The sequence below is a fragment of the Botryllus schlosseri genome, chromosome 15 (genome assembly GCF_051294905.1).
Source record: "Botryllus schlosseri isolate E-star chromosome 15, Bs_hap1, whole genome shotgun sequence".
Lineage (NCBI taxonomy): Eukaryota > Metazoa > Chordata > Ascidiacea > Stolidobranchia > Styelidae > Botryllus > Botryllus schlosseri.
In genome coordinates this window covers 2,227,158-2,253,544 of record NC_137250.1, presented here as the reverse complement: position 1 = coordinate 2,253,544, position 26,387 = coordinate 2,227,158, and the positions used below count along the sequence as shown (strand labels likewise).

Sequence of the window (26,387 nt, the reverse complement as noted above, 5' to 3'; positions counted from 1 at the left end):
AACTTATATAACACCGGTGGCAGAACTATATTACACCAATATAGGCGACTTAGGACTTACCCGTTCCTTCACAATAATTGTCCGTGTTATAACTAAGCGGCGTATCGTCTGACTGTAAAATGAATTACTAGTTATTATTGCTCTTTGAGAAGACCAATCTAATACTCCTACTGCTGAACGATATTCTTCGAACGTGTGCTGTGACTGTCCAAAACCAGCAGGCTTCTTAGGGGCCGTTTGCGTTTCCAGGAAATGCACGTTGCAATCAGAAGATCGAGTGGAAGTGCTTGACAGATTCAAACTCTGATCATCGGGCACCGCTAAGATCGGATCGCTAAGCATTTTATAAGGTTTATCAAATGATGTCCCTCCACCCATTAAATTCGTATCGGGCATCGATGATAGTCCCATTACTCTACTTTCGACTGGTGTAGTTTCTTCGGGGCGAAGTGTTTCTATCGTGTTTTTCATAACCTCTGGAACATCCAAGTTACTGAGTTGTACAAAACTGGAGGATGTACTTTCAAGTAATAAATTCCCATCTGGTATTTCTTCGACCGCAGTCTCCGTTGAATCCTGCCTTCCTGGATCGCTGAGCATCTATAGCATATTACTAACCACCCTATAGATATATACAGCCTGCAAACGGCGGGCGGCAGGCCTAAGAGTTGCCTAGCTGTCTTACGTGTTCTGATCTTGTGAATGCAATGTCCTCGTTATATGACATGATACACCCAGAAAAATCCCCAACATCCTTTGTTTTGATACGTATACTGCTCATTGTGGTTCACTCATTCGCACAAAAGAGGTAATTGTTCCATGAGGCTTCGAAGCTAAAGCTGTATGCGCTACATAATAGGATACTGTTTACATGACAATCGACTCCAGTGCTGATCTTACATCTCTACTAGTTTTTTAGTTGAAGGTGGGCTTTATTCATGATCCTGACAGTATAGGCGCGCCTTCTATATATTGTATGACGCTCAGTAGCCAACACCAGGGTTGTAATGACTCAAGTCATGACTCGAATCGAGTCAGACTCGAGTTACGGTTTTTTGTGACTCGACTTGACTCGAGTCATTTTCTAGAAATGGGAAAATGACTCGACTCGACTCGAGTCAATATTTGGGTTGACTCGACTTGTACTCGAGTCATTACGCATGACTCGACCCAAGTCATTGACTCGGCTTATTTTATATGACTTGAAGATGAAGAAATTTGCGAATCGTAATGGTTAGATCAGGGGTCACCAACCTGGTGCCCGCGGGCACCAGGTAGCCCGCGAGGACCAGATGAGTGGCCCGCGAGCTTGTTCCAAAAATAGATCGAATAGCAGCATTTGCCAATATTCGTCAGATTATCACCAGTCAGCTTTTAAATATCTAAATTGAGTGATTTAGCTATTGTTGTTTAAATCACACTATAACATGTGACTTAGAAATGACAATACATATATATAAACACTTAAAATGATGATATCGAATATCCCCAATTACAATTAGTAATATACCAACATGTAGTAGAATAACAAGATATCGCAGACGTAGAATAGGCCTACGGCGTACTGCCCATACAGGCGGTATGACGGCATGCCATCCGCGGTCTGCTTGAAAGGGTGGGGGTTCCGTTATGGTAGCTCGACGTCCCGGACAATGCCAAAGTAGTAAACAACATTACTATCCGGTAGCAAATGGCGGTGACGTACTAGCAGATGCAGTATGCCCAATGAGTGTTGCATCTTTTGACACAGCTTGTCTCTCTTACACTCAACGCAATTTATAGTACCATGTTTCTAACTTTCTGAAATCGATGCTGCTGTCAGGTATAATGAAAACTGACATGTCTGGATGCTGAACAGTTGGAGATTGAAATTGTACCACTGCAAAATCACCACCACCCCAAAGCCCACAAGGCTGCAGCAAACTATTGGTGCCTTGTTGACACGGAAAAGTACAGTTGTGAATGCGCAGCAGCTATGAAGGTTGCAAGCGTTTTGGTTCAACTTATCGTTGTGAATCAGCCTTTGCGGACACAACATTCATCAAATAACAAACACAGAACACGCCTCGCTAATGCACATCTGGAACACTCACTCAGAGTTGCAGTGTAAGTTACATACCAGAGTACAGCGCACTAGTTGATAGCATGCAATATGCCAAGCCTCCCACGGACTGGTTTAGAAACAGATAACACGATGTCCAGTCTAACGTGTGACGAGATTTATTTAAAAATCTGAGCTTACAGTTGTTATATAATTTATATAAACATGGTGCGAAGTAATTCGTGATTTCTCAAAAAGTCTTAGTGGCTAGCTGGTTGAAATGAGATGTTTTGATTTAAAAGAATCTCATAGAAGTCTTACCGCTATGCGATACCTGCCCAATGCTACGAATATCAAAGCGGAAATTGTGTCTGACACGGGTAAACGGTGGGAGTAAATGGTAGCCCGTCGCTTCAATCAGTACCCAAAAGTAGCCCTTGGTTGCAAAAAGGTTGGTGACCCCTGGGTTAGATCATAGCATCTGACGAATTCTGCCGACATCGCTATTTGTCACTACTGCTTTCGTTGCACTCGTCTGATATCAAGTAGCCTATGCCGTCGTAAAAACAATAGACAATAGTACACAGTAGCAATGCATTGTAAAAAAATCATCCAGTGATGGAGAGGTAATAGATCCTCCGCAATCAAAGTACTCAAGACTTTTCAATTGTTTCAAGCAAACAATCGAAGCAAAGTTCAATCAGAGCCAATGAAATGACTCAGATGGTCAAGTACTTGGAAGAGACTGATCAGCTCATGTGTAGATTTAAAGGCGATGATTCTTTGCATTTTTGGGCGACTAGAAAGAATGAGTATCCAATGCTCTTCAGTGTGGTTCAAAAATGCTGGTCAATTCCTGCATCTAGTGCACCAGTGGAACGTGTATTCAGTAGATGTGAATGTATTCTAAGGCCATACCGCTTTAACATATCTGAGGATCTCCTTTCCACTTTAGTATTTTTGAAGTGTAACTCATTTATTCGATCTGCTGTCTGTGAAAACACACAATACCCTCCGTCCATTTGACGTTTTGTTAGGTATGTGGATTGTGCACGTGAGTAATCATGAATGGCCATAATGTTGTGTGATGTTTGTACATTAGGGGTGTTCAAAAATAACTGCTTTTTTATTCTACTGGGTGACTACTTGATAAAATTGTTATGTTGCTTAAAAAGAACACTGAATCTGACTTAATTTTAAAAAGTACAAACAATGATATGAGAGGAGAAAATTTTGGATTTGAAAATAAATGGAGTATTTTTAGTGAGAAATTCTTTCATATAATATAATTTCATACTAGTAGTAAGCCGACTATTTTTTCATATCCAAAATATTCCACTTTTATAACTTCGCTTCTTCTAGTTGGAATTGAGCCAAATTTGCTATGAATCATATTTTTACACAATCTAACAATATCATGAGGTAGCCGGTAAAATTCGAAAGTCTCCGTACGGTTCGAACTTGTCACCGGTGTTTCTACAACAACACCGATTTTGATCCCAGTAGGCCTTCATATAATTATTTGATCGTTAATTAGTCGATTGGTCATCGGGCGCGATTCAAGGACGTGATATTTATAACACTAGGCGACAATTCTGAACGAAAAATTGGTTGACTTTGATTTTGCACCTGACCTAGGCTAATTTCGTAGTGCTGATTCCAAAAATGCCTATGGTTTTTTTGCATCACGTCAAGTTATTGCTCTACGCCATATGCCCAATCCCAAAAATTCACACATTTACCACATAATAAGTTATATAGCCAAGGGCTCAATTGAATTATCAAGAAAAAAGGTACTGGTATCGACCTAGGTCAGGGTCAGGGATTCTCAACTTCGCATGTATGACGGGCCGCATTTTAACAGCAAATGACGCTGCGGGACGCAGAACATTATTACCATGTATTTGTTGGCTATTATTACATTAAGGATACTGTACACTCGTATACCGGCATTTAGTACATTTTTGTGAATTCTAAAGAAATATTGGACGGCGCTCGTAAGTTTGCCGCAGTTGCTGTTATTTTTTCGTGATTATATGTATCTTCCAGGGGCGCAAGTAAATCATCCCTTCATGGAGCGTGCATTGCATTCATAGCCAAGTTCGTATAACCCCACCTTCCAATCGTTCATCCAGACTACGGAACACTCTGTTCCAATGCGTGAGCGAGTAAGTATAAAATTACGATAACTTTTTCGCTACAGAGGCCATAATGGCCCTTTGAGCTCTCAGTGATATGAGAAGTCTAGCGTTTCGCGGTCGTTTCTGAGACAACCAACCAACCATTCTACTTTCCTTCAATGACTGGAGCCCTACACCAATAGTTACAGAATCCAGCTCTCAAGTTGATGTTTTTCGCTGGTCCCCTTCTCACGTTTGCCTTGCCAGCATTTCCTGTGTGGATATGTCCACACTGATAAAATTCACCCAGATAATTAGCTATGCACTGTATGTAGAGTCGGTGAATTCGTCCAACGCTAGGCTAAAGTATATTCTGCGCGGCAACGTGTTTCAGAACATGTGATCAAAGAGCGACTATTGCTGCTACTTTTCTGGTCACGGTTGAATCAGACAACCGTAGTTTAAAAATTTTTCCTTGTTGTCGTAATTGGTAGGTTCCGGAAACAGTGAATATTCGCACAGTATTATATAAGTTTTATTGAAATCACACCTCCTCTAGCAGATATCTTGGGCTTAGCGATAAACCAATGGCTATGTAACGCCATGGGTAGGGCTGGGCAAAATCGAGTACCTGATTGATTCGATTCTGAATCACGTATTACGCTTCGAGTCGAGTATCACTCATTATGACGTCACAACATAATGTAGTATGGCACGTCACAACATAATGTACTATGGCACGTCACAACATAATGTACTATATCAAAGTTCAAATGTGGGCCTTTTATGCCACCACAACGAACAGAATGCCTGTTATCCGTCACATTTAAGATACTTTGGTATTGTTCGACCCTACCGATTTCTTGCACTTTTTGACAACGTTGTGGGATGATCATGACTTCGGAAATTAGTTATTTCCAGTAGGGCCATTCCCAACCTGGACAACAAAAGTTGGAACCACCACATTCCCAAATCTTCTGAAATTCGGTACATGTATAGATGAGTTAATTTCGAACATAATAGAGTTTATTTGAGGAAAATTGATCCCCGTGGTCAAAAGTTATGTCATTTTGAAAAATTGACGATTTTCTGCTCATTTCAACTCTGCAGCCTTCAGGTTTATCAATGTAAAATTCAAAAAGGTGTAAACAGATGTTGGATTATAGTTGAGATTTGGCACTGGGTTTTCTGAGTAGCTAGTATATTGGTCTATATTCCCATGTGGTATTGAATGCCATGCGGTGTAGTGATAAAGGTTAAATTGAGGCGAAACTTGGTCGGTGGTCTGAAATCGGTCAAGCGTTACACAATTTAGAATGCGAATTGAGCAAAACGTTATAAGTATATTCAAGCGAGTACGGTATCATATGAAAGCTGGTTACAAAGACCATTTTACCTGGCTTTTTCCTTTTGGGTTTTTGACTGTAAGGTGGGGCAATCGCAATCTCAAGAGTACACTGCATTTGTACATGGATATGCTTAAGTTTGGAATATGGTAAACCGATGGTTCCCATACTTTTTTGACTCAACACACCTTGTTAAGCTCAACTTAGGACATAGAAATTCCAAATCCGCTCATCTCTGATAGCTACCCATTGCTCCCGCCGTTTACCCGTCCGTTGCTAAATTTCTCAACTTTGACATTCAGAGTTATATTTTTTTAACAAAGAGCAGAAACTCTACCGATAGTGCTCTGAATGTCAAAGTATGGAAATTCATTGGATTAGTCCGGAGTTCACTGCCAATGGACATTAAACAATTATCGATATGGACAGTTCAACGTAGGTATTTCGCCTTCAGCTACTTCGTTACGACATAACATAACATAACATAATATGGTTGGGTTATATTTTTATCTGAACAAGTCACACACAATGTACAATGCGATAAGACACAATGCGATGTCATGAACAGATAGGAGGATGTAGAACGACACGCATCAGTAGCGATCCTTTACTCTAACATCCACCTCGGCCTAGAGTGCCCGATGTCACAGTTCTTTTTCGATGTTGATCTCTTTGAAGCCGCGGCCCTTTCTACTAGTTCTTTTCCATTCATTGTGAGTGCTTTCTTTCGTCGACTATGCATGTGAATGCGACCATACTACATAAGTAATCGAAATGCAGCCGGGAATAGCAAAAAGTTTGGCCATTCGTGCTTTAGTTGATGAAAAGTTTTGTCAGGTATCGTGCGCAGCTCATAGTTCAAAATAGAATGAAAGTGATGATCATAATTTTTGATGTATTTTTATTTCTTCAATAACAAATTATTTCTCCTGTGGTAACTATGCTCGTCGCCCATGTTAGCACAGCGTTGTACTGACGTAGAGTTATCCAAACGCGATTAATAAACTGCGTTGCCGTTGCCTATTTTTATCTCGATATTGAAGCCCGCGGCCTCTCGGAAATTTGAAAAGTTCCCCGCGACCCGTTTTGAGTTGGCTACCCCCTGGGTCACCCATACTCCCGTCGTTAACCCGCACCTATATTGAATTTCATTACTTTTACATTCAGAGCACTATAGGTAGAGTTTCTGCTGAAATATATAACTCTGAATATCAAAGTTGAGAACTTAGCAACGGACGGATAAACGACGGGAGCAATGGGTAGCTATTCTCATCATCATCATTGGTTTATTAGCAATTTTATCAGTTCAATACACCACAGAAATGCGATACAATGAAAGATTGGAAGGTGTCGAAGCGACTTGGAGTATATAGTCTATGAAATCGGACACCCACCTTGGCAGAGGAGGCATGTACACCATCATCAGCATCGGTTTATTAGCAATTTTATCAGTTCAATGCACCACAGAAATGCTATACAATGAAAGATAGGAAGGTGTCGAAGCGACTTGGAGTAGTCTATGAAATCGGACACCCACCTTGGCCTAGGCCCTAGGCGATGCAAAGAGGAGGCATGCACACGGAATGAAAAGTAAAGAAGATAGTATAAAAAAGCAAGCGACAAAAATGGGGTGGTATGTCATGGAAGACGAGATCTGTAGGTCAGTCGTGGTCCGGTAATCTTGGGAATCTTGGAGCTATGATCTTTTCGGTCAATCATATGATATTTGGACGACGAGGACGCGCGTGTGTTGTACTTGTGCGCTTTTGATTCCAAGGTAATAAAGTCATTGAAATATTCGGGGCAACGACCGCGGTGGAACTGATACATAAACTTGGCGATTTCTAGTTTCCGCATATCTTCTATGTTTAGGACACCAAATCTCTTCAGCAGCGACTTGTTGGATGGACAACCAGGCCCTGTGGGGCTCTAGCTATGATATGGAGTACCTTATGTTGTAGCTTTTGCGGTGGATCGAGTGCAGTTTTATTGGCAGCCACCCCCCTTCCCCCAACAATAGAGGCCATATTGTAACTTCGATTGGATTAAGGATTTAAAGAGTATTAGAAGAACCCAGGCTGGCATGAAGCGTCCAAGGCTGTAGAACAGGCCGCACTTCGGTGATAATTTAGTGTCTAGGGACTGAATATGACTCTTCCAGGACATGTCCGAGTCCAATAAAACCCCGAGATATTTGGCATTATCTGTGTTGGAAACAGGCTGACCAGCGATGTTAACGGTTAGGTTATTGTTTGAATTTCTCATTAATATATACCCAAGGAACAGCTCTTGGTTTTAAATAGGTTGTTTGAAATTGACATATAGTCTTCAGGGGTAGTGATGAATATAAGTTGAGCTTAACAAGGTGTGTTGAGTCAAAAAAGTATGGGAACCATCGGTTTACCATATTCCAAACTTAAGCATATTCATGTACAAATGCAGTGTACTCTTGAAATTGCGATTGCCCCACCTTACAGTCAAAAAATCAAAATGAAAAAGCCAGGTAAAATGGTCTTTGTAACCAGCTTTCATATGATACCCTACTCGCTTGAATATACTTATAAGGTTTTGCTCAATTCGCATTCTAAATTGTGTAACGCTTGACCGATTTCAGACCACCGACCAAGTTCCGCCTCAATTTAACCTTTATCACTACACCGCATGGCATTCAATACCACATGGGAATATAGACCAATATACTAGCTACTCAGAAAACCCAGTGCCAAATCTCAACTGTAATCCAACATCTGTTTACACCTTTTTGAATTTTACATTGATAAACCTGAAGGCTGTAGAGCTGAAATGAGCAGAAAATCGTCAATTTTTCAAAATGACATAACTTTTGACCCCGGGGATCAATTTTCCTCAAATAAACTTTATTTTGTTCGAAATTAACTCCTCTATGCATGTACCAAATTTCAGAAGATTTGAGAATGTTGTGGTTCCAACTTTTGTTGTCCAGGTTGGGAATGGCCCAGTAACGTTCGTAGCTTGGTAGTATGTCTCGTATGCTGCGACACGGCCAATCAAGGTTTCCTCAGTGGAAAATAGTATCGAAACTATAATTCTCGTTAGTAAATTAACTTTCAGCGAGAAACGTATAATTTCAGTACTCGAAAAAATTGTCTTTATTTAGTACTTGACTCGAATCATTAAAATTAATACTCGATTCAGATTCCAGTACTCGAATGATTGTGCCCAGCCCTAGTCGTGGGCAATTCTAAAAATGCATCGAAATATAGATTGCGGGGCTTTGTCACCTAGCTAGCGAGTTTTTTTTTAAGATAAGGCGACATGTATAATTGTATATGTATAACTTCAGAAGAAACTTCATCATCATCATTGGTTAGCAATCTTATCAGTTCAATACACCACAAAAAATGCGATACAATGAAAAGACAGGAAGATGTCGAAGCGACAAGGAGTAGTCTATGGAATCTGACACCCACATATTGGCCTAGGCGATGTAAAGAGAAGGCATGCACACTGAATGAAATTAAAGAATGTAGTATAGAAAAAGAAAGCGACAAGATATACGGCGTGGTCGTGGTATCATTTGGGCTTTTAAGCTTCCAACAATTGTTCTTAGGCAAATATGACACATCGGTTTTCTATCTATATCTGAGAAAGCAAATTTATTGTTCCACGCATAGTTACAAACCAAGTTTTCGTCGTTTAATTTCCCGCTCCTTGTTCTTGTCTATGTTCAAGCCATTCGCAGTGAGTCAAAAACTCTTTAAAAGTGTACTAAGCAGCGGGATTCTCAACATCTGAAGATGATGGGAGTAAGGTACCAGAGTAGATTGGAGCTTACACATGTTAGCTGACTATTGCTCTAGTTTCAAACTACACACCGTTGCATTTTGCTCGGTTGACTAAAAACAAAGGTCAATTTTCCGGCTCAGCTCCCGAAATACCCGTAAAAGCGTTACTTCAGTGCTGGTTTACGGTGTTTCAGTCGAATTTGGCAGTGTATTTCACCAAAATCGAAAATACTTTCATGAAAAATCGAAAAATTTGCATGAAAAAATGGACAAAAGTTGCACTATAAGATTCCTTCAAACAGCTTAAAACAGCTTTCTACATATCTTACGAGTATTTAGGAAGCTGTAAAAAAAGTTGCAAAAACTTGCCCTAGTTATCAGCGTAAATTTAGACCCTGAAACTCGCACTTCTTTGTCCTGTAGAAGCAATATAAGTTTAAATCAACCATATAAAGCAGTGCCGATGTTTATTTGAAGTCTATTGATTTACTCTCGACTGCCTGTGGTTTATGAAACAGTTTCTACAATAAACACAAAATATTAAAAGTAGTGTTATTATGTGGGTTATGAGACAATGTGGTGGGTGCCTAACCCAAAAACTTGACGTGATGGAGAAAAACGGAAGTCATTTTTGAATTCAGCGCACAAAAGTTAGTCTGAATCAATTATCTGATCAAAGTCAACAAAAATTGTGTTCACCAGTGTAATAGATAGTCTGAACCCGAAAGGAACGACCAGACCTTATACATACGGACAACTATACGGCATCATCTTCAGTACAACTCTAAAAATAGGGGGGCGTCAGTCCATGAAAGCGCTGGAGTAAAAAAGTCTAAAACCACTGCTCCAAAGCATGCCAAGTGAACACGAATGCCAGTTTTGGGCTGATACCTACAAATGAATGTTCCCTTTAAAGACACTTATCCCCTCCCGAAACACGGAACAACCGACACAAATGGATTGCATTCTCAACTCTATTTTTTATACATAAGTTAAGTGCACTTAGAAAATAAATACGAAATCGCCGAGAAATAACGAAATTTGCTCAACAACTTGCCACAATTTCAAAATAAAAAATAAAAATGCAAAACGACAAAAGTCAGCACCAGCACCTCTAAATCGGATTATCAGACTAATCAGAAGAATAGCAAACAGCAGCGAATCGCTAATTGAATGGTAATACCAAAGGTTAATTGGTGAAAAGGTAAATAAAAACGGATTGTGCGAAATTAAGGCAAAAAAACGTGTCGATACCCAGCCGTTTACACTAGCGCGACGTAGAGTGTCAAATAAAGTTGGGGGATACGAAATAACTGCAGCGACTTTACAAATTTGGCCTCCGACTACAATGCAGCACAGTAGTAAACTTTATAGAGGCGTCACCATTTCTTTTATGGCGACTACACAATTTAAAATTGCATCTACGCCGGCCAATGTAAATCGACCCTAAAACCTACAGAACAGCACCACAAGAAAAGGCAAGTCAATATTGCAATAGCATCGTACGTACCGATATCGAATTGAAAAAAAATCACAACTTCAAGTCCACGAAAAGGTACCAGACAGTCATGCTTGACACATGTAAATCGTAAATGAGCAAAGTGCAGAAATTACGAAGTTGCGACCACAATGATTCACTCGAATTGATAACAATGAAAGAGTCGTGACAAGGACGGCTGGCGTTGGTTCGAGAGTGCGGACCTATCGCCCTATTTCGGGCGTGACATCGCGCAACCCACAAAGGTGAAGAGATAAATGTTGATATGTAATATCGCTTATAGTAGAGCAAGCGGGTGTAGACGATCATGCGTTGATATATTGTTTTGGTTTCTACACCATCACATCTACTGTGCAAACAGCTGCAACACATTACTATCGGCTAATCACTAATTACTGGTCCAATGCAGAGAGGCTTGCTTAGATGGCATTGTACGTGTTCTGTCGATATATGAGCATGCGAGATATTAGCATTGAATGCTTCAGAATGAGACGATTGAATATGAGGGGTTAATTTAGGGTTGGGTTAGATGTAGGGACATGGTTGGGGTTATAAGTTGATGCTCAACTGTCATTTTTCTTGTCGCATGCTCGAATGTTAGGCAACTAGTGTAGCCTATATGCCAGAGATGAGCGTCAATTTTGATTTGAAAAAACCGGATTCGATCATTTGACCGGGTTTTGATACTATTTCAATCGTCATTTGACTTTTGACGAATTTCAGAATTTGCCAGGTTTGAACAGGAGACGAAATTAATTCATAGTTAACAATATTAAGTATGCTCATCTCTGGTATGTAGCAGACTTAAAATCAATATCGTAGTCAAAACAATGTACCCTCCTTAAAATCATAGTGCAAAGTCTCGTATCGTCATCAAACGCGACTTATTTTTTATAACATGATTCCTTAGTAACTGGATCACATTTGCAGAGAGTTCGATAGCTGTACCAGCTGGATTTCACATCAGCTCCCATGAAAGTGTGTTAAAGTCAGTCGAGGTTTGTTACCCGCCGAGACTTGTTAGTATCGCGCGGAACAACTTTGTTGACCGAACCGCAGTGACGGCTAACCAACGCAAACGCACATTGTTCAAAGCATCTGTTCTGGAAACCGTCAGTAACTGGACCGCATCCACAAGTGCTTCACACTTGCGCAGAAACTGGTTAGCGAGCGTTCCGTGGAGGTGAATACTAAAAGAAACCGTGCAGCGCATGATTATTACGCAATTGATCAACCCCACACAACGATCAGCACACATTCAAGGCGCTGAATCCAGAGTCAATCGAGTGAGAAATATGCAGGAATTACTCGAGTACAGGCGAGTAGTTAGAGCTGGTGCTCAAGTCTGAGTGGCGAGTTCCAAGGCGTGTCAAAACTGGTTCAAATGGAGTAGAAGATCAAGGCTTTGAACAATGCTCAAGTATGTTTACAAAGCAGTTTTCCCTACAAAACTGTTCAGGCAGAAGTAATAACGTAAATTTCTACTCAATTTAGTAGAAGCCGCAATTTCAAAGACACGTCAGAACTAATTCATGGGTCTTAAGTAAGTAGTTTCCCAAAAATAGTATTTGGTGCAGTGGAGGCACCACTAGCTTTTAACACTGAATCGGTGGTGGCTACTTTCAAAATTTCAAGATCGATGTTCATGACCAACACAAACCCACGAACTACTCCACTAATAGCTGCAATATGATTGAATATTGAGTTACCAGCTAATCCGCACGGTTCCCATGACAATTCCAACGGTAAAAGTGATCCACACCACACTCATCCCAAAACCCCTTTCTACTTTTAAAACACAGTATAAAAAGGTAGTTGTGCCTCCATTAAACTGTTCAACTAGGCATGCAAGTACTCGTACTCACTACTTGTATTTGAAATTTACGGCATTGCTTCTACACAAGTAGTACGACTAGTCTGACCACTTCTGATGTAGGCTAACAATTGCGAACATAATTACTTGAATGAAGGACTCTGTTAGCTGACAAAAATTACTTAGAACATCGCCGACGGTGAGCCAGCATCAAGATTCATTTTTTCTTTCACTCTTGCGGCTATACCCAAAGCATTGTACTTCGAAAGTATTTATTGGACCAGTCATCTACTCTACTACAGTATTTTCCCCAGCAAGACCCCAACTACTCACCAAAGTTTGTCAAGCACTAGAACCAATACCGGGTAAAGCCACCAAACCAATACGCTGATACTAACGAGTGACATAATCATGCATCGCACTTAACTTATGAGGCAAGAAAAATGATATGGGATGCTCAAATTGTTCACGTTAACACACATGATGAGTGACTGTTGATGGTTCCAGAAAAAGTAGATGGGTGTGTGAGCGTGAAGAATTACAGGAGAACACATAATCATGAAAACAGTGACATAAAAGGTACTTAATGAATGCAAGCGCAATAAAACTCGTATCGGTCAATTACCCACATCCGAGAAATGCTTGAATCTTCAAGTCCAATCGAATATACTATAACTGCTACGATACAACACACAAACAGCCCGATAATCATGTAGATTCATATCAAATATCATCACATATTAATATAGAGGACATTATTTTTTCCGTACCAAACAAACATCAGATTGACGATACCGACGTTCTAATCTGAGCATTGTAAAATCGCGTGTGAAAAGAAATAGTTGACCAATTTGGAATGACACTCGGGGAGTAAACTCCAGGCACGTCAGATGACTGAGATCACATGGTAACCTCAAAGTCACAGCACTACGTGGTAAGCAGAATCTCAGATTGATCACACATACATCCAGCAGGCGATTGATATCAATTGCTTAGAATCCTCATGAGCAACGCATCGGAACTGCCTAGACTAGATATTGGGTTTGAAATAACATAAAAGTTTACAGTGACAAATGAGAGATATTTTTCACAAGAATACAAAGGATCCTAAAATCGGGGATAGTATAATATCAAGCTTTGGTATGTTCCGTCATGAAACTGAATCAAGACTCATCATTGGGATGACACGTAAAAGTTTTTCTTTGCTGAGAGCTGCGTATTCTTCAAGAGAGTTGAGGGAAGTTTTACGCAAAGTCAGATTAACAGTTGTAGGAGCTCGTGGCTAGAAGACGTAGAGAACTCGAATCTGAATCGAGCATTCATTCTAGTGATTCGAGTCGACGAGTGGGAGATGATTTTTTCAAGTACTGAAATTATTCACTTCATGCCACTAAGAGTTCATTTATCAATAAAAATTATCATTTCCACTATGGAAGCCTTGAAATCTTAATTTGTGGTATCACAGCATACGAAATCACAAATCCACGAAGGTTAGCGGAAATGACATGTCTGCAAAGTCGTGATCAAGGTGGGAACATATGACAGCATTTTCACACGTCCCTCGAAACAGGCATGACCGAGAAAACGCCAAACAATCTTTAATGTGCTCTAGAAATGACATTCTATCCTTCGAGGTCGCATAAAAGGTACATAGTTGGACTCTCGCATAACTCACTCCAAGATTAATGCTCGATTCAAAATCCAATTACTCAGTTAGGCCTACTTGATTTTGCCCAGCCGTAAACGAAGGTAGCTTTAAATTGTGGCAAATCACGACCAAGTCAATATCTGCGAGTGATGCTACCCTGCAAAATCTTACCGTGCTATGGTGCTAGGTTCAAATATTTTGACCGCTACCTATATTCCCGGATGATAAAGCCCCGATAACGCCAAGCCAATATATCTATATATCGATGGCTGACACGCAACCACAAAATATCAGTTAATTATAATTTACCGGCGGCGGCGAGTCTAAGAGGCTGTCGTCTTCATCCGACCCTGGTCGGAAAAAGCTGAGCGTGTTCGTCATCACCCCGAGATTGGTCGTGGACGAAGTCGAAGTGGCGTAGATCGGATTGTTCGTCCGCGTGATGTTACGGTTCGAGTTGCTGTTGTAGTTTGAATTGTGAGGCAAGAATGGGTCGCTGTAGTCGAACGAGCTTGAACGGCTCCTGAAAGAGAGCGAGATATTATGCAGTGTTGGCGCGGATACGAAACAGGCCACTGGAAATAAAATACTTCAACATAACAACAAATAGTGTGTTCTTATTTCGAGATACTTTTGAACGTACAGAACTTCAATACACAATTGAATATGATGTTCATATTGAAATATACTTATGAATGTTTTCGGCTGACACTCGCCAGCGACCAGTAGAGAGTTTAAAACTTTGTACATCAACATCTAGATGTGACATCAATCGGATCGAAAATTTGAATGTTTTATGCCAGTAGCATCACTTTTGATGATATCACTGTTGAGTGTTGATATACAAAGTTGTTTCGAATTCTCTACTACTTTCTGACGATTACCCCTGACGAGTGTCAGCCGAAAATAATCAGGTTATATAGGAATATAGACAACCGTACTATTCAATTCTATAATGTAGTTAAATTTCATGTTTATATTTGGGAAGTTATTCCCACCTAATGAGCTTTTCGATGGACTCTGATCAGTAGAAAACATTCATAGCTGTGTGTAATTCGTAAGAGAGATCGAATTTTGTCGTTGTGAGTAACATAGCAACAACAAATAAATATACCAACTCGAATCAACTCGAGTCCACTCAAGTCGTGTGATGAGAGTTCATTTTTTCGCTTACTAGAAAATAAACGATTTGACAGCTAGAGTAGTATTTTATAAACGAGAAATATAGTTTCAATACCCTATGCCACCATGGTAGCCTCGAAAGATTGGTCATTTACTAATAATATAATAATAACCAGGCGCCAACTCTTGTTACGTTGCAATGGACATGATTGATATGACAATGCAATTTCATATCCATTAGCTGCTATCCATATCCATTGTGGATCAATAATCACTGGGTTTGAGGTAATTTTAGTTATAGACACATCCTAATGTATAAAGTACTGATACAGAGTACCGTATTGATATTATGGATTTTAGGATGGTAATCTTGACACCAAAGCCACAACACAATAATAGAAGGACAGTTAACATTGCAACTAGGATACAGCAATGTGAACAGATATATGTTGCTTATAATTGTCTTTGAACATTGATGCTGAAGGCTTTGCGGAGAATTAGAGCAGTAATTTTGATAAGAAGATCACAGCAAGACCCATGAATCAGACACAATAATGGGAGACATCGGAGCAGTGACTCAACCAGCACCTTTGATCTGAAGTATGACTGCTTGGTATATTGGATGGAGTGCTGTTACTAGCACTTCCACAGGGATAGTCTTCTGTCATCTCTTCAAAGTCATTATGCTGCTTCAAACTACCTGCCCATTATATCATTCGACCTATATTATTTGCATTATTTTTAATTCAAGAGTCAGCAGGCGTGATCAGTAAGAGTTAAGAATTATTATGGGATTTACTAGGTTATAGAAAGCAAATGGTAAGGGTTAAGAATATTTGAGAGCCGTAAAGCTTCATGTGGAACATTCACTATGCGAGTCACACAAGGATCAGGTAACTGGCGGTATAGAATCCTCTCTCAAATCATTTTGAAGGTAATTGCAAAAATACGATCAGTTTAGTATGGCATGCCTGGTGAAATTCATCTAATGAGAAAATCCGTTAATTAAAAAGCACAGGTTTTTGTAAAGTGCCAGGAATACCCGGTTCACCAGCGTTCATTGGTACATGGAATTGTTCAACTATATATATAGGTATCTGTGTCGTGCAAATTCCCTCACGATTTTGACTGTTACAGGTCACTTAACCTGTTGATTCCCTATAAGCTTCCAACACCAAGAGTGTATGTTGGTCTATTTTGTTTACAGTTGTGGTTTCCGACCCTGAGGGTCATTTGTTATATTTCTGGGGTCTAGAATATAATATTATTGTCCTTTTTTTATGGTAGTCTGCTCACCAAATTCAAATGCGGGACAAGGAATCTTTGCAAATCGGAAACTGGGTCGAGACCAAAAAAAGTTTAGGAACCTCTGGCATACAGAGACCAAATTATCATATTTCCATATTAAAATATCAATCGTAGATCTGCATCTGTGGTAAGCAGATTTCGACGGGAAAATTTTAAACAAATTTCCCAATTAGATCAGAATTAGAAATCCTCAATCCTCAAAAACTTGGATTATAATCCGAAATAGAACGAGCTCAGTTCACATCGAATCAGAGCACTAGAATGGCAAATGTCTGTACAACAAACTCGGTTTGTCTTGCACTATACAGTTCTGCTGTAGCATTGTAGCGAAAACTAGAGATTAAATTAGAATTAAAACCAAAGCATAGAAATATTTCACATGTTGCGATAGCATCACATTACCAACATCTCACTTTGATTAGTCTACTTACACAACTAAAAGCATATAGTCAACATCCGAAGGTAAGGTAATTTTGGTTTACATTTTGTCGGAATATCTCCCTCCGGCCGACGCCGCGGCGCAAATCATCACGCTCATGCAGACGGTCATTGCGAAAATGGCCACGGCCAGAGCAAAGAAACCTTCCACCGTGGTCCTGCAGATGGCAGACGAAAATTTTCTCGCTGCGGCGCTGGTTGCCTCGCATCCAAAAGACATCACTGCATCGTTCAACCGCGTTTCAAAGGCCGCGATGCTTTCGTTCAACCGCGTAAGCGAGTCCTGCGAGTACATTATATCATTGGCATTGAATACAGCCAACGTTTGACACCCAGAGAATTTACACATTTTCAAAATTAGATTAAAATTACCTACTAAATTATGTTGGCCTTCGTCGTAATGCTAGGGCTGTAGAATGACATTATTGGAACAACATAATTGAAGAAATCTGCCCGTTATAAATTGTTTTATGAAAAAAGGTGTGTCTCATCATACACCCACCTCCCCTAAGTAGTCTGAAATGGATTTTAATTACCCTGTTCAATCAACCAATATCCGAACCCGTCACAACTATAGAAATGAATGAATTTTCAAAATCCGCAAATAGAACTAGAATACTCTCTCTTTTCAAAATGACTGATTTACGCGCTGAAAATAAACACTGGCAAAGTGCCACATCCCCTAGCATAGGAGATTTAGGCCACGATTGTAGTGTGCAATCTGTAATGCAGGAGTATCAACCAGAAAAGGAATTGAAATCCAAATCAAATCGCTATTTGTCAGTGTCTCATTAACTGGAGCACAATTCTTCTAGAAGCTACCTCGAAGTGTCTTGAATAGCCTAGCATGTGTGCAGACAAAACATAGTCTGGGGCACTCAATTAAAGAACTTCGGCTGACATGAAACAATCCACAAAGTTCTAGTTTGATTCGAAACAGTAGATTCGAATTGTGCTTCATTAAAATGATCTGAATCAGTTACTTGTATCGGATGACAAGGGGAGCAGTTTATTTAGCAGTTTAATTAATCAATTCAAACAAGCAAAAGAAAAAGATTACTTGTTCCGCTTGCGTGATATTGTCCTCGGACATGCGTGTGATGTAGCCCTGATATTCTTGTAATGTGTCGCCGGTCCCTGCCAATTCGTCTCCCAGTAAATTCTTGTCGGGATTGCGACAGAAGAGGAAGTAGTCGGTCTGGTTTACGGTCAAGTAATCCTCGTCCACCGTGTAGTTCTGGAGGCTGCGCAGTGGGTCGATACAAAAATCCGACAGGCCCTACAATGAAAATCGCTGATGATGTCATCTTAGCTATCGACGCCCACCGTGCATATTTCATGAGCAAACTACTGCTTACATCCCCACTCTGGACCAGGGCTTGGCATTGACACGAGTGATTCGTTTCTGAATCGGGCATTTGCCTTCGAGTTGAGTATTCAAGTATCACTCATTAGGATGTCACAACGGTATGAAAGATGTGGAGAGTTCAAATATGTACCTTTTATGCGACCACAAAGACTGTAATGCCAGTCCTGCATCACAATAAGGATGATTTGGATCTTTTCCAACAATACCAATTTCATTGCACTTTGCGACTGTGATGTGGGTTGATTACTTCACAGTCCTGATGTTATTTCCACTAACATGCGTTCCTTCTTACTACATGTTTCATATGAAGATAGTACCTTATCGGAACTATAATTCTCATTGATGTATTAGCTCTTAGTGGCAGGTACTGTCATTGTACGCGGACCTACGGTATTAGGGATGCAAAAACATGACTCTGGTATTGGTAAACATGAGACTGCGACTATTTTAGGCCTATACGTAGACAGGCCTATATAGTAAGATAGATTAATAGCCGGGCTTTCTCATTGTTTGGTGGCGACTTCATTGCCCAGGGTCACTTGGGCATCAAACTAAATTGCACGTGTTCTATTCAGCCCAAGTTATACCCGTCAAAAGATAATACAGAAAACATTTGTCGTCCATTGTAAAAAGACCATGAGAGTCGATATGGCACACGGGCCTCAAATTTGGACCTTGTTGACCAAATTTATGATAGTATGATTGTCATTATTGACACGTATGTCTCATTCATGGGGACTAATAAAACATCATGCAAAAGTCAACCTTGTCCGAAAGAGACGACTGCTATTTCGTATATCTCTGTTGTTATTAAAATGTCAATATACAACATGAGGAAAAAGATTAAGGCAGTATTTGAATAGAACTATGGTAAAAACAAGTTTGGGATCATCGAGAGGATTAGCATACGGTATCACATACATTGAAAAGTTTGGTGTAAATACGCAAAGATAGAAAGACTTGAAATGAAAGATTAGAATTAGAATTAATACTATCATCGTACCCAGTCTTAAGTGTGAGGTAATATATAAATGCAGATTCCAAAAGTTCATCATGCCTTTTATATGCTACTGAATAATGACTCGGTCTTGAAAAAAGCAATCAATAGTCCAAAAAGAGACCGAAATTTCCTCCAGCAGACAATGATTAAAACCCGAAACATAACACCTCCGTCTAATGACTAAGGTAACACAAGTATGGTTTGACTTGAAAGGGTAAGGTAAAGCTATTTACACCCTCATCGACCAATTCACGTTTAGGGAAACTGTTTCATGAGGTGAGCCTTGTAATTGAAAATAGCACCAACTTCCCAAGTGAAATCACACAGGCTGACAAAGAAGGTCAGAAACAAAACCTCCATCATCTCTTATTCACAGAAGCTGGGATATTATGACAAGCTAAAATCATGGTCTAACAAAGGCGTGAGGAGAAACATTTCATAAATTCTTTCTGGATTGCAATTTTTGTTGGTACCAATGCAAGACTTTATAAGGTTTGTAATTGTACACACAGAGAACACACGATCCTAGCATAATTACTAGGGCATGCATCGTTGACCGTATCGTATGGGTTACGATTCAAAACAGATATAATGTTAGCTATATAATTTCAAAATGAAATCTAACGTAGATATAGATTCTATTTGGATAATACCATCGATTAATATCGGAGTTCTAAGTTATAGAATTTGTCCATTTCTTAAGACAGATAAGCGTCCCAACAGCTTGTTATTAGTTTTCGCATACCAGATTACTAAATCATCATGTTGTAATGCACCACTCTCGAAATGACATTACGTTTTTAAAATAGGCAACACTATCATACAAGGTCACGCAACATAACACATAATTCGCGAGTCAACTTGTAAACACGTCGAAATTTTTATGGTTTCGTAAAACCTCCAGATGCGATAGCGCGAAAAAAACGAAAAATACTTACTACGCTGATAGACAAATCAGCCCCGAGGTAAAAGCAGGTTCCGATGACGCAAATTATCCCAAACACAATCATTCTGGAAAATGAACAAATTGCACATTCGCGGACGTCACACGGTTTATTCGCTTCTATTACGGTCACCAAAGTCAGCTTTGATCCGACATGGTTATAGTACCAGTACTTACATGACAACCATCCATTTCGACCTGCAACATATCCCAAGCAGACCGAAAAAACAGAGCAGACACTGAAACCCGAGTAGAGACAGAGTGGCCACTTTTCTAAAACAAACAAAGATTTTGCCGTCACGCTCGAATGATAAGTAATTATTTACCCTAAGCTAATGAAATTTGACGCTCAGCCTAATCGACAAGACTATCTGTTAATACGATATGGGTAAACACATCACAATGATTTACTGGAACGCAACATAAGTAATTCGACACAAAGGACTCGAGCGCGATTACCTTGTATGTCATATCATAATAGATCATGATTGAACACTTCATAATTAGAGAATTACTGGATGATTTAACAAATTACAGGTTTAGCTTCAGAAATTGATCATGTGATACTGTATTAAGCGTTTTAGAAAGACAATCCTGCATATTTCCTCAAATGAATTCATACACTTGGCATGTAAGATGTAACCTACAATTGAAAATGTAGGCCTACTTATAACTGGGTTTTGGACATTGGAAACTACACATACGAATTTGTTACTAGCAACAAGCACAATCGTATTATGCTTAAATACAGATAGAAGATGATAAATCATCAGAAATATCATTTCAATTGTTCCATACTATCCATAAAATAATCAGAATACAAACAATGAAGTCGTATTGAAGGTTCAAGTGATGCTAATGTTAAAACGTACAATATTTGTACAAGTTGTAACACATCTGTGGTCTTGATTTCGTAATTGAATTTATTCTATTCAAACATATTGAGGCATCATTATTAACACAGTCATCCACAGAATTGACCACAAACTCTCCCAGAACACTCCATCATGTAAATATCTATTGGCAACAAAAATTTTGTTGAACCATCTCCATAACCATTAACATAGTTTATGTTGACATATGATGTGAAATAGACCACTCAAGTGATCCCATTTATGGTGGGTTGAGAAGTTTCACTATCCCTCCATAAAATAATACCCTACTATACTAGCATAATGTGCAGTAGCTAAAATGACAGAACATACATGTCAATTTGAAGAACAGCTATGTCAATACCGACCTGTAATTTTCGCCAGTCACGACTACATATACCGAGAGATTCATAATTTCTTCCACATCAGATAACGGCTGCTCCACCTGGTCCAGTTTCTCAGCCAGCCCATTTAAATCAGACTCCACATTGTCCAAGAACTCTTGATCGGGTAACATTATCACGGTGTCATTAAAGGACTGGTGCATGTGATCATATGATGAATGGACTTGTGACATCTGGATTGAAAAACAGTTCTAGTTTGTGGGTAGCTCAGTAGCTATTACCTTCACTGAGGTGACTATACTAAGTGGAAAAATTTGGAAATTACGACTAGTATAACGCATCTGCAAACAACTCTTTACAACCTTGTTTACCTGCAATACAAGGTGATGAATATGACATTTATACCTAGTTATACCAAGTGTCTTACAACACAACAAACACAAACATTACTTTGGAGCACATAGGGATTGGACTTTTGAAAAATTAAGTTTTTAAACGTTTCTATAGGCCTACCTAGTAGAACATATAAATTGTCCCTTGACAACGTCTAACTATGCAGTCAATTATAAAAACAAAAAACATATCAGGATTTGATCAAGTTATACAACTGCAAGAGCAAGGAGTTGAATGAGATGTTGTTGAATAGTTGAAAAGTGGGCTCATACATTGCTTCATATAACCGATTGGTGCTCGTAAAAATTCACTAAAAAACATTGACATATCCAAAAGCTAATTACGGTATCAGATTAATAATGGTGTATAAAGTAATAAAGAAGGTTACAGCATCAAAAATAAAACAACATGTATCAGTTGTAGATATGTAATCAGTATATCCGAAAGCCACTTATCAGACTAATCATGGTGCATAAAGTAATAATGAAGGTAACAGTATCAAAAATATAACGACATAAGTATCAGTTGTAGATATGTAATCAGTTGGAGATAATAGATTGTAGGCAGATAACCGCTGAGGAAAAGGAGAGTTCGAGACATTCCGGAAAACGTTTCGTTTCTTTCAAGATTAAGTGCAATGGGATTAAACTTGAGAAAAGTATATGTAATCCATGTTGCAATGTAAAAATCCTGATAATTCAGACTAAAACAGATGAGGCTGTGGCATAAATTAGTGCAGTAGTCAATCAAGATTTTTCCTCTCGTTACAATCAACGTGAAGACGGCTGGAGTATTACCTGATCCAGCATAACGCCGAAAGTGTGATTCCCCTTTTTCACAGCAACTATCGCGACGTTGAGTCCTTCACTGGCTTGTATGTTGCCATAAACTGCGACTCCAATGAAACCCCTTTTGAAATATGATCCACACATTACTTATTGAGTTACAGAACTTCAGTATACCACATAATAAATGTATTCATATTGAAATATATTGGGATTTATTTCAATGTGAATATTAATCAATTATATAATTATAGGTCTATAATAACTTTTACTGATCAAATAAAAATATTACTTTGCTCTCATACTCCATGAAAAAACATGAAAAATGTGATACTAATTGAAAGTATTAAAATGCACAAAAGTAAACTATACATACTCTGCTGCTGCTGTGGATACATAGGCTAGGCTATGCCAGTGCGAATGCTTTCACTTCATTAAATAAACACTTATGTTATCTTGGACAAATTACATTCAAAATTGCACAGCAATATCGCTCGCACAGTAGCCCATACTGTTTGGTTCTTGAGATACTACTAGTCTGTTGAATTTGGTCGAGTGTTGCCAAGCTTGCAAGTCAACTACAACAAAATCAATTCCAACGATAAAAGGGTATGAACCATAACCATTTCATTTTAGAATGCCACAGATCGCGGTCTTAAAATACAAATACAAATGTTGCGGCATCTGATGAGGTATTCTCCAAAATCCGCGGTAGGAATTATCAGTATTCATTCAGAATCTAGTAACTATCAGATATTGTATGTGCTAAGTTCTGGGTACTAACAGCTGAGATACCTGTCTGATGGCATCATTCCTATCCACTGCCCAAGTCTCATTACATTGAGGTTATACGGTTTCCTGTAATCTCTACTAATTAACTCGAAACCTGGTTCATTTCGTAAAAAAAGTTAAAAGTGAGGTCCATTCGTGCTAGACCACACAAGCAGTAGGCCTATTTATCAGTGTAGAATTGGCCTAGAAATATCAATGACATAACAGATGTGCCAGTGTGGAATCAGGGTACATTTGTCTTTATAAATTGCACACGATATGATAGCCTACATCCTTTTTAGTAGGGCCTATATATCGAAAATTCAGTATACTCACAAGCTAAGCATTATAGCAACCACGAATGTACAAACACTGCAATAGCATCCTTTCGTATTGTACGAAGATTCTGAATTTCTTCTTGATTTCGCGCAGCAGATGTAAATCACGAAGACGATCATTGTCAAAATAAGCCACAGCAACGCCATGAGGGCGACCATAGCAAGTGTCTGAATAATTGAAAACAGTTGAAACTCTGTATCAATATCAGAATATAATATATGAATAGACCTACATAACCTCCGGGAAACTTACCTCAAAATATGTGGGATTCGTGAATGAATATTTCCCTTCTGGAAGTACCGTTAATGAAAATGTAATGTGCGGCCATGAGTGAAAGAAGCGGACTATCGACGACGAGGTATGATTCTCCATAGCTGTTCCGCTAATGTAAAGTCTATCTTGTCTACCGGTACGCTTTATATTGTACAAAACACAATATTCTACTTTTTCGAACAGACCTGTGGCAAAATTAGATAACAGAGTAACCTTTACAAAAAGTTAAACGCAACAACATAACAGAATGTAGTAGGCGTGTAGGCCTAACCCTTACAATTCCAAACCTCCTGACGTTATCCGATATGGTTGAGAATCTGACCTGGCGCTGTAGGATTGAGGATTATGGCAGTATGCTAAACCGGGGCTTCTTGAAAAAAATTTATCAACAACTTCAGGCGTACAAGTTATATGCATTTATGGCGCTCTGCTTATTGATTCCAAAAGTAATGTACGACTGACTCTGTCTCGTCTGTATGGTTTATTTTCAGAGTTGAAAGACAATAACTGTAGGTCCCTATCTGCTATCAAATACTTCAACCGAAAGAATTTCAGATACATAAGTGCTAATGGCCGGGTATTTTTATCTTTTTCTTCGAATTTTCCTGACATAACTGTGGTATCTTATAATTAATAAATAGCTGAATAGTCAGGCAAATAGTCTAGTCCGCTTCCTAGTAATCATCGGCTGAGGCTGGGGTTCTGGTTCTGATAGAAATAATCTACAAAACTAGCAACAAATATTTTTCTCGCCTGGCAGATAAACGTCAAAATCGCAGTCACTGCTCACTGTGGAATGAACAGTGCCAGCAAAAGTGTAGTTAATTTCTCTCGCGTACTGCGGTTTGCGATCCTAATGCTGAACTTATCAACAAGGTGAGCTCACAGTTGGTTTAATATGATCGCATTTACAGTAAAGAGATAGCAAGACGCTATTCTCGTGATCGGAAATAACACAAGCTGCCTGGCTGAGCTGGTGCCAAGAAAGCTTGGAAGAAATGGAAGAACAACCAAACAACACTCAATCAGCCAACCATATCCAAGGATTCCTTCCCGTGCGGATTATTCAGGGATTTTTTTTAGAAATCACTGGGATTAATAGATCCGACCAGCTGTGAAGGCTGTGATCCAGTTTCATAGTATACGTTTCATTATTAATTTCATCAGATCAATACACCATAAGACTGCGATGCAATGAAAAGATTATTAGGTAGGTGTGGGACCTTGGAGTATTCTTTGAAATCAAAAATTCAGCGCGGACTAGCCGATGTTACGGGAGGCATGCACTGCACAGTGCTGAATGAAAAGTGATCAAAGATTACATAAATAGGGTTACCAACTTATCATATGTCCTCCTTTAGAAGGATTCGTCCACCTTTATTGCTTTGAGAGCCAGGCTAACAGACAGGCACAATCAAAAACCGCCTTATGAATGACGTGAAATCTGCGATGCGGTTGTTCGGGTGGGTTTTTCAAGAGTTTAACTGGATTTTTTAGTCAACATAAGCAGATTTCTCTTAAAAGTTCTAGAATAGGCAGTTTTCTAGACCGGTAATCCAACTTTCGTAGTTTGAAAAAGTGTCCGCTCCTTTCCAGGCCGGATCCCAAAATATGGTAACCCTACATAAAAAGGACCAGCGATAGAAATGAAATGGCATGTGTCGGAAGGCGGTGTCGATATATTACATGTCGTGATACGATCGTCTTCAAGCATTTAATCAATAGAATATGCTTGTATTTTGACTATTTGAATGTAGTTGACACCAGAGGTGGTCAACGAAGTACTTCTACTTTTTTGAAGTACTCAAATAGCTTTTCGCTACTTATGGGCAGTGTTGGGATAACTCGAGTCATGACTGACTCGAGTCAGACTCGAGTCACCTTTTTCGTATGACTTGACTTGACTCGAGTCACTTTGCTAAAATGACTTGACTTGACTTGACTCGGCGTATCAGAAATGGGGATTGACTCGTGACTCGGAGCAAATTTGACGAGTCAATTTCAAGTCATCAAGTTATCGGTTTCGATAAAAATCACTGTATCTTGCATATGTTCGGATTGTTCGCAAAACGCTGGTGTAACCCGCGAAAGCGACCAATCATTCAATGATCGTGCGTTTAACTGAGCCTCCATTATTCTCTCACAATTAAATTGACCACAAACGAAGTGATCGAAGCTTGCAGCTTACGCTGTCGTAAAC

The 26,387-nt window shown here is 39.3% G+C and overlaps 2 protein-coding genes across 3 annotated transcripts in view; both read right to left on the bottom strand.

Moving 5' to 3' along the window:
* LOC145457010 (uncharacterized) overlaps positions 1–875 on the bottom strand; it is a 36,018-nt gene extending 35,143 nt beyond the window's left edge. Inside the window, exons 1-2 of one of the 2 annotated variants that reach the window (XM_080335166.1) lie at positions 172–875; positions 61–112 (exon numbers count right to left, since the gene is read on the bottom strand). In XM_080335166.1, the coding sequence (XP_080191292.1) occupies positions 61–112; positions 172–600 (481 nt within the window). In that variant the 5' untranslated portion in view covers positions 601–875. The remainder of the gene's footprint in view (positions 1–60; positions 113–171) is intronic. The other variant, XM_080335167.1, reaches the window with a different exon arrangement.
* Positions 876–10,227: 9,352 nt separating this feature from the next.
* On the bottom strand, positions 10,228–24,393 carry LOC145457049 (protein tweety homolog 1-like). The gene is made up of 10 exons (XM_080335206.1): positions 24,167–24,393; positions 23,912–24,081; positions 22,817–22,928; positions 21,651–21,859; positions 20,588–20,683; positions 20,406–20,478; positions 18,159–18,377; positions 17,143–17,381; positions 14,540–14,753; positions 10,228–11,959 (listed from the first exon to the last, which is right to left on the bottom strand). The coding sequence occupies exons 1-10, from the start codon at positions 24,284–24,286 to the stop codon at positions 11,933–11,935; spliced, it is 1,479 nt and encodes a 492-aa protein (XP_080191332.1). The 5' UTR covers positions 24,287–24,393; the 3' UTR covers positions 10,228–11,932.
* Positions 24,394–26,387: the final 1,994 nt, after the last annotated feature.